General features: G+C 31.3%; 1 protein-coding gene across 1 annotated transcript; it reads left to right on the forward strand.

Annotated features, from left to right (window-relative positions):
- The first annotated feature begins 1039 nt into the window (after positions 1–1039).
- LOC149146275 (phytosulfokines 4-like) lies at positions 1040–2465 on the forward strand. Its single transcript, XM_089449360.1, has 3 exons — positions 1040–1306; positions 1752–1816; positions 1939–2465. Exons 1-3 carry the CDS (start codon positions 1216–1218, stop codon positions 2083–2085), a joined length of 303 nt encoding a protein of 100 aa, XP_089305486.1. The 5' UTR covers positions 1040–1215; the 3' UTR covers positions 2086–2465.
- Positions 2466–13178: the final 10713 nt, after the last annotated feature.

Raw genomic sequence — 13178 nt, forward strand, 5'->3', positions numbered from 1 at the left:
ATTAGAACCAACCGGATCATTTCCAAAATTCAAACATCTCAAGGATGGAAATTTTAGCCAAATGGATTCACATAGATATAGCTTAACATGTATTTTTTTATGCCAAAAAAATATGGAATCCAATCAAGGATGGAAAGTTTAGCCAAATGGATTCGCATAGATATAGCTTAACATGTATTTTTTTATGCCAAAAAAATATGGAATCCAATCAAGGATGGAAAGTTTAGCCAAATGGATTCGCATAGATATAGCTTAACATGAATTTTTTTATGCCAAAAAATTATAGAATCCAATCCAATCCATGATTTCGAGCGATTAAAACTAGCAAGTTGGACTCTCTTCATTGGGACGCTACCAACCTGGTCTTGAGAAGGAAAACCCCCTCACTAAATAAAGCCTTGAAAAATCTTTGTACCCTTTCAATGACAAGAAAACGTTTTATTTTATTCCCAACTCCTTGAAGCAATGCTTGTCCATATGAAGATATTCATTGTTTTATACAGTGAAAGGTCATTAACTCCATATTTTTATTAAGGACAGCTAATTAACGCCCTTGTGCACCGATCATATGGCTGAGATAGGATGATATGGGCGAGATACACATTGTTTGCTAACTCTATGTAAGGATGATCAACTCTATGTAAGGATGATCTGGCCGCTGGCGTGAAAAATAATACACATTGTTTGCCAACTCTATGTAAGGATGATCTGGCCGCTGACGTGAAAAATAAGTGTAAAGTCGGCGGACGCAGAGCTTCTAGTTAAAAGAACCGAAGTCTCCAATGAGAAGCTTCGAGAACTACTGGTTACGGCCGACACCAGCGTCTTTGTCTGACTTATTTTAGCCACTACTTGACAAGAGACGTTCGTGGGGTCCACAAGATCACGCGCTTCTAGATTTTATAAGGAATTCTTTTGTACTGATCCGGATTCATACTTACTCATCCAGTTAGATACGTGATTGACTTTTCCTCTGTATCAAGTTATTGGGTCTATATATTGATTCACATTTGTATCAACTCAATCAGCAACATCCTTGCAAAGCAACCTATGTTCGGATAGTCAGCTCCACCAATTAATTCTCAAAAGTTGGGCATCATTATTCCTGTGATCTCTTGCTTCAACTACAGATCATAGAAATTCTGTACTAACACAACCTTCCAGCTGCTCTAGCTCGCACAGTTTGGTCCTCCGTCTCACGAAGAACAGGTGAAGATGTACAGCCGAAGTTTACATTTCTGGCTTTTCCTGATATGTGCCATTATGCTTCTGGTAAATGTTAGGGCGATCCGTCCACTTGAAAGAGGTATATTTCCTTTATTCTCTATGCATTTTCATAGTGGGGATTTTATCATTATTATTATCATTTCAGTTCGGTATTGGTGAGGTTACATTATAGTGATATTCAAAAATAATATGAATAAAAGGAAGAAGTGAATTAGTGATTTAACATTTAAGAAATATATTTTCTCTATTATCTTATTTTTATAATAGAATTTTCATAATTATTATTATTATTTTAATATCGATGAGATTAGTAATTTAACATCAAAAAAATGCTTTAACAGCGATCACCATCCAAATTCAATTATTTACCAACTAGTAACATATATTTTGTTTTATTTTAATTCTAAGTTGACACAAGTTCGCTGGAATAACAAAAATCTAGCATGATTTAAGTGCAAATTTTTAAGAATAGCGAGAATGTCATAGAAATTTAAACGCTATTTTTATGTCTGGGTCTTATGCAGATCATAGGAAAAACTCTATGGCAACCTCGGAGTTGTTTAACAAGGAATTGCCGATCAGCGAAGCTGTAAGCTTTTATATACCTTTTTAATACAGAAACATGATAATGATGAATATATATTTGGTTACTTCGCTGTTTCCTTCATTTTCTAGTTCCATTGCCTTGACTTTGTCTTCGCGTTGTTACAGTTATTCCATACCGAGGAAGAGGCCGTGCAGGGAACAGGCGGTGAAAAGGGGTGCGAGAAGAATGAGAATGCAGAAGAGTGTTTGAATCGGCGTACTTTAGTTGCACATACTGATTACATTTATACACAAAATCATAATGGACCATAAAAATTTTAACCCAATATTTTTCATGTCTCTATTTTATAGAGACTTCTGTAATCCATATCAAATTTATCGTGATGTATTAGATTTTATGATGTATTTCACATAGATTTCTAATGTATTTCGTGTTATATCATATGATTTCGTGTTATATCATATGATTTTACCAATTGCTCCTCTCTGCAGAGGAGAGAATGGTAATTATATCATATGTGCTTCGTGTTGTTTGACTTGGTGTTAGCGATTCCACGTCTATGCAGAGAGAAAGAATGGAAGAGATGCCCATTCTATTCTCCTCAAGTAATAACTGTAATGTGTTTGATTTCAATTGCGCATCTGCGTAGAGGGTTAAAAATATCAATTCAAAGAATCTGATTTCAGTTTTAGTACAGGAGTTTCCTATTTATGGATGCTGTATATAAATAAATATATAGTAGCTATCGGACTTTAACCACTATCATTATTATTATCATTATATTTTTTATGTGGTTTGTAATAAATGATTTTTGGCCCATCATTTATGAATCTTAATCATTTAAAAAAAATAAATAAATAAATATTATATTTTATTAAAATTATAATAAATTTGAAGTTTTCCATTTTAAATCTGGCAAAACAAAAAAATTAATATTTTATTTTTAAATATTATTAATCTTAAGAGCCCTTATATAAGGTCCACATTATTATAACAGTGAGTGTCATAAAATCCAGAATTTGTCAATCTTCTCCCTCCACCACTCGATTTATGATTTTATTCAGTTGTTTTACCATCCTCGTAATGGTATATTTTAAAATTAGTTTTTTCACCATGCTCGTCATGGCATATCTGCTACCTTGTATCTTGGTTAATTATTTGTTTTTATTATTTTATTATTGGTTGATGTACGTTAAAAGAGTCTTCTGTCGTTTGATATTAAGGAAAATTACATAAATAAATAATCCTTTACCGGTTATAATACATTTACTTATCAATTTTTTTTTTGAAGTTATAACATATATTTTAACCAATTATATATATAGATAAACTAAAATAAATTTCTAATTATTTAAACGTTGTTTTTTAATTATTTATATATTAAATATAATATTGTAAATTAATTTGGATTATTTTAGGAGGTTTGACAGTGTGGTTATTATCTCTTCTATCTAGATGCAATTCCTTGTTAGCGACATCGTCATGAGATATATGATATAATATATCTAACAAAAAGGTAAATATTGTAATGAGATATATGATATAATATATCTTACAAAAATGGTAAATATTGTAATGATATATATGATATAATATATTTAACAAAAATGGTAAATATTGTAATTATAATATTGTGAAAATTTTTATCAAATATATTTTTTACAAATTAAATGGAAAAAAAAATATAGTGATGATGATGATGATGATGATGGTTAACGTCCACTGAGACCAAATAATGGTCTATCGGACCTAAAGAAACAAATTATCTATTTTGATTTAAGATTTTATTCCTATGCTCAAAAAGCTTGGAGAGAAGCCTCCCGAGCTCACTATAATTTTGACATTGTAAAAGGCTAGAAAGGTCAGTATTGTAACAAAGATTGTGAAACTGAGATCTAATCTGGTTATACGTGGGGCACTCTAAGAGAAAGTATTTTTATTATATGATTTATGATTTTAAAAATTAAATTAAATTTTTAATTATTTAAATATTTTTTTATATTAATTTATTGTAAAAAAATATTCATAAATATTATAGATACTCAAAAATAACAATTTTAATATAACTTAATGTTAATTCATATTGCGAGGCAAGTAAAAATTGTGTGTCCTTCGTAACACTAAGTATACCAATGCGAATATTAAAAATTCTTTATCTAAAGCATATTACCAAATTTTGTTTTACCAATATTCAAATTATAATTTCGTGAATTTTTTAAAGGAAATTTTAAAATATTTTTGAATAAAACATATATTTTATATTAAATATTGAATATGTTTGAATTATTAGAAGATTTAGATATTTAAGCGTTACTTAAATTCAATTGGGTTTAATGTGTTTATTATGCAAAAGTATGTATATTAGTATTTATTAGTTGCAATATAGTTTAATAGGTAATATATTTTTTAGACATATAGTAACATGACAATACATATTTTCCTCAATACTAATAGATATTGATCCATGGATTAACATCTAATTGGTCCATCATCTCTATTTAAAGAGAATGGAAGGTCATGGCTGACGATCAATTATAAGAACTCTCTTACATAAAATTGGAGTTTTAACCATGTAAAATATTGGCATTGTGATATTTGATGTGGTTGTGTGAGTGGTTACTAGAGATGTTCATCTAATATGGAATACCATGTTTACCATGTTTATATAAGAGAGTATGACTCCAAACTAAAAGGGATAAAGAGCTATTTTACAATTTTTCATGTGAAAATGATAAAGAAGGTCACATGCATCCTTAGATTGAGAAAGAGAAATTCGTTCCTTGGATTTCAATACTTAGGCTAAGAGAATTATGTTAATACCTTAATTCTTTAATTTTAAATTTCTTCTTAAGGCTTTACTTCACATGGGTTAAAAGTTTAGGGTCACTACTAGTGAAGTTAAGGTCATCAACATAATAAACAAGGATTATGAGATGCCTTTGTACTTTCTTGGTGTATATAGTGGGGTCAAAATGTCATCTAAAGAAACTAGTGTATATATATATATATATATATATATATATATATATATATATATATATATATATATATATATTCATTTCTCCATACCAAGGTTGAGGAGCTTGTTTAAGAGCACAAAGAGATATATTTAGGAAACAAATAAATCTAGAGCCACTCTAAACATAACCAAGAGTTCGTTCCAAATAGATTTCTTCTTGTAGATCCCCTTGCAAGAAGGCAAATTCAACATCCATATTATTGATCTCCCATGCATGTAAGACGTCAAGGATTACAACAAGGTGGGTGGAATTCAATAAAAAAAAGGGGGTAAAGGTCTCATTTTAGTCAATTCCTTCAAGTTGAGATAATCCTTTAACAACTAATCATGCCTTGTTTCTTTAAAAACATTCATTGTATCCATACTTAATTCTGCATACCCATGTATATCTAACATGTTTTCTTCCTTTTCGAGGAGGTACAAGTTCCCAAGTATTGTTTTCCATCAAGGAATGATATTCTTCATTCATTAATATTTCCCAATCGAGATCATCTGAAGCTTCTACAAATGTTTCCAAATCATGAACCACTAAAACTTGAGCTAAAGAAGAGGAGGCTTGCTGGAATGTACTAGCATGGTCACCAACTACTTCACATGGTTAATGGACCCATTTATGATGTTTTGGTGTTGTTGTAGGTTTATGTTCGATAGACACATCTTGAGAAATGTGAGCAAGTAGAGGTGGATTTTCATCCTTGTAGGTTTTAACCCTGTACATAAATTACCTATAAGCAAATTCTTAAAATAAAAAACATACAATGGAAAGAACATAAAACAAATATACCCAAATATTTTCCCTTAGATCCAAAAATCAGGACTACCAGATTGATTTTTCATTATATTCATGTCAATGTTGCAATACATATCTATACATGATCAAGCATTCATAAACCCCAATCCACTAACCCTAGATTAGAATGTAACCGCAGTTTCCTTAACTGGATGTACAAAATACCATAAGCAGAAAAGAGTCATGCCCAAAACCATGTGCAAAAACCATGCACAAACCATGGGTAGGTTTGCTCACCATCTTTGGGTGTGTCCCCCATCCTTGGGTCTACCCAACTATTATTGGGTCCCCATGATGCATGGATTAAACAATATAACACACACCAAACAATCCTTACTTTCAACATCTAAAGAAGAACCCTAATATGAAGAGAAGGTGCACAAATGCCAAAGATGGCTAGCAAGATGAAGAGGGCCAATATGCCAAATTAGGCTCACAAGTAAAGGTATTTTCATCAAATTTAACATATATTCTAATTATTTTTTCATTGGAGTGAGGTTGAAGAATTCTATAATTTTTTACAACTATAAAATATCTAACAAAAATACACTTCTCACTTTTAGGCTATAAAGATTAGTTTTTTTCATCAAGAATGTGAACCCATGCTATGCTACCAATGTGTTGTAGTGGCTTACATCTAGCTTAACTTTATTCCCTACTTCTTCTGGTGTTAATTACTTAAATCATTTGTGGGAGTTTAATTTACTATGTAATTTCCCATTTTATTTCTTCCACCAATAATGAAGGTTTAATCCCTTATATTGAATCATAGATTATCTATTTCCTTTAATGTATGATTCTTTCATTCAAGAGCATATTTTTTTGTGGTGAATATGGAACAATATGTTACATTCAAATTCCCTTGATAGTGTACTAGGTTGTGAATTTGTTGTTGACATATTCACCTCCATTATCTTTTCTTTATATTTGTAATTGATGACAAGATTAATTTTCCATAAGAGCCTCGTAGGCCAAGAGCAAGTCAAAAAAATCGCCCTTAAGTTTAAGAAATAAACATAAGTGTATAAGGATAAGTCATTAATGAAATTTAATTAGTACTTAAGCCCAATGAAGGAAGGAGAAGAAAGTGGATCACATAAATCATTTTGATCAAGATACAAAGTGGTTAATGTGTGCCAAGAGGCATGTATTTTGAAAATTGTCTCGATGATGTTTGCTGATAACATAAATGGTAGAATGCAGAAGAATGTTTGATTCGGCGTACCTTAGTTGCACATACTGATTACATTTACACACAAAATCACAACGGGCCATAAAAATTTTAATCCAATATTTTTCATGTCTCTATTTTATAGAGACTTCTGTGATCATATCAAATTTATCGTGATGTATTAGATTTTATGATGTATTTCACGTAGATTTTCTAATGTATTTCGTGTTATATCATATGATTTTACCAATTGCTCCTCTCTGCAGAGGAGAGAATGGTAATTATATCATATGTGCTTCGTGTTGTTTGACTTGGTGTTAGCGATTCCACGTCTATGCAGAGAGAGAGAAAGAATGGAAGAGATGCCCATTCTATTCTCCTCAAGTAATAACTGTAATGTGTTTGATTTCAATTGCGCATCTGCGTAGAGGGTTAAAAATATCAATTCAAAGAATCTGATTTCAGTTTTTAGTACAGGAGTTTCCTATGGATGTTGTATATAAATAAATATATAGTATCTATCGAACTTTAACCACTATCATCATTATATTTTTAATGTGGTTTTTGATAGATAATTTTTGACTCCTAATTTATAAATCTTAACCATTTAAATATTATATTTTATTAAAAATTATAATAAATTTGAAGTTTTCCATTTTAAATCTGGCAAAACAAAAAAATTAATATTTTATTTTTAAATATTATTAATCTTAAGAGCCCTTATATAAGGTCCACATTATTATAACAGTGAGTGTCATAAAATCCAGAATTTGTCATTATCTTCTCCCTCCACCACTCGATTTATGATTTTATTCAGTTGTTTTACCATCCTCGTAATGGTATATTTTAAAATTAGTTTTTTCACCATGCTCGTCATGGTATATCTGCTACCTTGTATCTTGGTTAATTATTTATTTTTATTATTTTATTATTGGTTGATGTACGTCAAAAGAGTCTTTTGTCGTTTGATATTAAGAAAATTTATATAAATAAATAATCCTTTACCGGTTATAATACATTGACTTATTAATTTTTTTTAAAGTTATAACATATAATTTAACAAATTATATAATTTAAATGTTTAAGTATGGGGGTTTTACGCAGTGCATTATATTAGATATCATTTTGGGATTCAACTGCGTTAAGTAACATCATTCACGTATGACCATTTCCATGAGAGGTAGTCGTAACTGACTAATTTCTCATGATTTTTGAATAGTTCACTTAGCATTCATTGCATCGGGTGATGCACAGGGGTGAAGAAGTGGGATTGAAACTAGTGAAATGTGGAGAACGAATCACATAGCATCAATCATCACTTCCGGGGCTTGCACCCGGTAACCAGGACTTCCCAGGAGGTCACCCATCCCGGAAGTGATGATTGATGCTATGTGATTCGTTCTCCACATTTCACTAGTTTCAATCCCACTTCTTCACCCCTGTGAGCATCACCCGATGCAATGAGTGCTAAGTGAACTATTCAAAAATCATGAGAAATTAGTCAGTTACGACTACCTCTCATGGAAATGGTCATACGTGAATGATCTTACTTAACGCAGTTGAATCCCAAAATGATATCTAATATAATGCACTGCATAAAACCCCCATACTTAAATTCAAAAAGAGTCAAGGGATCTCTACTTGAATGGTTCATGAGGCACAATACTTGCTAAGGTTTTGCAAATGGGGTAGCAAGCTAAGTGGGCTTGATTGTGGGGAAAAACTCCACAGTTAAGCGCGCTTGAGCCAGAGGAGTTCTGGGATGCGTGACCTCTTGGGAAGTCCTGGTTACCGGGTGCAAGCCCCGGAAGTGATGATTGATGCTATGTGATTCGTTCTCCACATTTCACTAGTTTCAATCCCACTTCTTCACCCCTGTGAGCATCACCCGATGCAATGAGTGCTAAGTGAACTATTCAAAACCAAAATGATATCTAATATAATGCACTGCGTAAAACCCCCATACTTAAATTCAAAAAGAGTCAAGGGATCTCTACTTGAATGGTTCATGAGGCACAATACTTGCTAAGGTTTTGCAAATGGGGTAGCAAGCTAAGTGGGCTTGATTGTGGGGAAAAACTCCACAGTTAAGCGCGCTTGAGCCAAAGGAGTTCTGGGATGCGTGACCTCCTGGGAAGTCCTGGTTACCGGGTGCAAGCCCCGGAAGTGATGATTGATGCTATGTGATTCGTTCTCCACATTTCACTAGTTTCAATCCCACTTCTTCACCCCTGTAAGCATCACCCGATGCAATGAGTGCTAAGTGAACTATTCAAAAATCATGAGAAATTAGTCAGTTACGACTACCTCTTATGGAAATGGTCATACGTGAATGATCTTACTTAACGCAGTTGAATCCCAAAATGATATCTAATATTTAAATGTTGTTTTTTAATTATTTATATATTAAATATAATATTGTAAATTAATTTGGATTATTTTAATTATTTATATATTAAATATAATATTGTAAATTAATTTGGATTATTTTAGGAGGTTTGACAGTATGGTTATTATCTCTTCTATCTAGATGCAATTCCTTGTTAGCGACATCGTGATGAGATATATGATATAATATTTGTTAGAGACATCGTGATGAGATATATGACATAATATATCTAACAAAAAGGTAAATATTGTACTGAGATATATGAAATAATATATCTAACAAAAATGGTAAATATTGTAATGAGATATATGATATAATATATTTAACAAAAATGGTAAATATTGTAATGATAATATTGTGACATTTTTTTATTAAATATATTTTTAACAACTTCAATTGAAAAAAATATAATATTTTTATTATATGATTTATGATTTTGAAAATTAAATTAAAATTTTAATTATTTAAATAACTTTTATGTTAATTTATTGTAAAAAAAATATTCATAAATATTATAAATACGCAAAACTAACAATTTTAAAATAACTTAATGTTAATTCATATTGCGAGGCAAGTGAAAATTGTGCATCCTTCGTAACAATAACTATCCCAATGCGAGTATGCCGTAAAACTGCTTCTGCTTGGCTAAGAGCTCGTCTTCCTCGGACGTAAGGAAACAGGTTAACGGCCCAAGACCCAGAGGCATCTGGCAGGAGTGAAAGTCTGCTCCCTTACGGACCACCAGCGGGTTATTACAGGTGGCGTGGTTTTCCTTGATAACAGTGATGAGTCAAACCGACATTCGCGGATAGCAGCCAGAGATGGCTGTCCTCACTGTTGGTTTGACCCCTGAGTTTGATAGGTTTTGCCACCTTCGAAAAAAAAAAAACTATCCCAATGCGAATGTTAAAAATTCTTTATCTAAAGCATATTACCAAATTTTGTTTTACCAATATTCAAATTATAATTTCGCGAATTTTTTAATGGAAATTTTAAAATGTTTTATTATTTTGTTTTACCAATATTCAAATTATAATTTCGTGAATTTTTTAAAGGAAATTTTAAAATATTTTTGAATAAAACATATATTTTATATTAAATATTGAATATGTTTGAATTATTAGAAGATTTAGATATTTAAGCGTTAGTTAAATTCAATTGGGTTTAATGTGTTTATTATTCAAAAGTATGTATATTAGTATTTATTAGTTGCAATATAGTTTAATAGGTACTATATTTTTTAGACATAGAGTAACATGATAATACATATTTTCCTTAATATTAATAGATATTGATCCATGGATTGACATCTAATTGGTCCATCATCTCTATTTAAAGAGAATGGAAGGTCATGGCTGATGATCAATTATAAGAACTCTCTTACATAAAATTGGAGTTTTAACCATGTAAATATTGACATTGTGATATTTGATGTGGTTGTGTGAGTGGTTACTAGAGATGTTCATCTAATATGGAATACCATGTTTACCATGTTTATATAAGAGAGTATGACTCCAAACTGAAAGGGATAAAGAGCTATTTTACAATCTTTCATGTGAAAATGATGAAGAAGGTCACATGGATCCTTAGATTGAGAAAGAGAAATTCGTTCCTTCGATTTCAATACTTAGGCTAAGAGAATTATGTTAATACCTTAATTCTTTAATTTTAAATTTCTTCTTAAGGCTTTACTTCACATGGGCTAAAAGTTTAGGGTCACTACTAGTGAAGTTAAGGTCATCAACGTAATCAACAAGGATTATGAGATGCCTTTGTACTTTCTTGGTGTATATAGTGGGGTCAAAATGACATCTAAAGAAACTGGTGTAATATATATATATATATCTATATATATATATATATATATATATATATATATATATATATATATATATATATATATATTCATTTCTCCATACCAAGGTTGAGGAGCTTGTTTAAGAGCACAAAGAGATATATTTAGGAAACAAATAAATCTAGAGCCACTCTAAACATAACCAAGAGTTCGTTCCAAATAGATTTCTTCTTGATCCCCATGCAAGAAGGCGAATTCAACATCCATATGATTGACCTCCCATGCATGTAAGACATCAAGGATTACAACAAGGTGGGTGGAATTCAATCAAAAAATAGGGGTAAAGGTCTCATTGTAGTCAATTCCTTCAAGTTGAGATAATCCTTTAACAACTAATCATGCCTTGTTTCTTTAAAAACTTTCATCCTATCCATACTTAATTCTGTATACCCATGTATATCTAACATGTTTTCTTCCTTTTCGAGGAGGTACAAGTTCCCAAGTATTGTTTTCCATCAAGGAATGATATTCTTCATTCATTAATATTTCCCAATCTAGATCATCTGAAACTTCTACAAATGTTTCCAGATCATGAACCACTAAAACTTGAGCTAAAGAAGAGGAGGCTTGTTGGAATGTACTAGCATGGTCACCAACTACTTCACATGGTGAATGGACCCATTTATGATGTTTTGGTGTTGTTGTAGGTTTATGTTCGATAGGCACATCTCGAGAAATGTGAGCAAGCACAGGTGGATTTTCATCCTTGTAGGTTTTAACCCTGTACATAAATTACTTATAAACAAATTCTTAAAATAAAAAAACATACAATGGCAAGAACATAAAACAAATATACCCATATATTTTCCCTTGGATCCAAAAATTGGGACTACCAAATTGATTTTTCATTATATTCATGTCAATGTTGCAATACATATCTATACATGATCAAGCATTCATAAACCCCAATCCACTAACCCTAGATTAGAACGTAACCACAGTTTCCTTAACTGGATGTACAAAATACCATAGGTAGAAAAGCATCATGCCCAAAACCATGTGCAAAAACCATGCACAAACCATGGGTAGGTTTGCTCACCATCTTTGGGTGTGTCCCCCATCCTTGGGTCTGCCCAACTATTATTGCGTCCCCATGACGCATGGATTAAACAATATAACACACACCAAACAATCCTTACTTTCAACATCTAAAGAAGAACCATAATATGAAGAGAAGGTGCACAAATGCCAAAGATGGCTAGCAAGATGAAGAGGGCACATATGCCAAATTAGGCTCATAAGTAAAGGTATTTTCATCAAATTTAACATATATTATAATTATTATTTCATTGGAGTGAGGTTGAAGAATTCTATAATTTTTTACAACTATAGAATATCTAACAAAAATACACTTCTCACTTTTAGGCTATAAAGATTAGTTTTTTTCATCAAGAATGTGAACCCATGCTATGCTACCAATGTGTTGTAGTGGCTTACATCTAGCTTAATTTTATTCCCTACTTCTTCTGGTGTTAATTACTTAAATCATTTGTGGGAGTTTAATTTACTATGTAATTTTCACATTTTATTTCTTCCACCAATAATGAAGGTTTAATCCCTTATATTGAATAATAGATTATCTATTTCCTTTAATGTATGATTCTTTCATTCAAGAACATATTTTTTTGTGGTGAATATTGAACAATATGTTACATTCAAATTCCCTTGATAGTGTACTAGGTTGTGAATTTGTTGTTGACATATTCACCTCCATTATCTTTTCTTTATATTTGTAATTGATGATGAGATTAATTTTCCATAAGAGCCTCATAGGCCAAGAGCAAGTAAAAAAAATCACCCTTAAGTTTAAGAAATAAACATAAGTGTATATGGATAAGTCATTAATGAAATCTAATTAGTACTTAAGCCCAAATAAGGAGAAGAAAGTGGATCACATAAATCATTTTGATCAAGATACAAAGTGGTTAATGTGTGCCAAGAGGCATGTATTTTGAAAATTGTCTCGATGACGTTTGCTGATAACATAAATGGAAAGAAGAAACATCTCTACAAGAAATAAGGGGAAGACATGTTTGATTACATAGTTGTTGTAGTGAGCAATAGTTTAGATGAGAAAATCGTTCATGCCAAAGTTTTTTCAAGTTATTAATACGAGAAATAAAGCAGAAGGGAAATGAATATGACCCAAAGTTGTAAAAGTTGTACAATTGGGTAATATC

This window comes from Pinus tabuliformis, chromosome X (assembly GCF_031772625.1).
Source record: "Pinus tabuliformis cultivar Carrire ecotype Pingquan chromosome X, CPIR1, whole genome shotgun sequence".
NCBI lineage: Eukaryota > Viridiplantae > Streptophyta > Pinopsida > Pinales > Pinaceae > Pinus > Pinus tabuliformis.

Bases quoted from the DNA above. Each gene is read 5' to 3' on its own strand.
- LOC149146275 (XM_089449360.1), top strand. From the start codon at position 1,216: ATGTACAGCCGAAGTTTACATTTCTGGCTTTTCCTGATATGTGCCATT. The intron at 1,307-1,751 runs GTATATTTCCTT...GGTCTTATGCAG, and splicing joins GATCCGTCCACTTGAAAGAG to ATCATAGGAAAAACTCTATG. The intron at 1,817-1,938 runs GTAAGCTTTTAT...GCGTTGTTACAG, and splicing joins AATTGCCGATCAGCGAAGCT to TTATTCCATACCGAGGAAGA.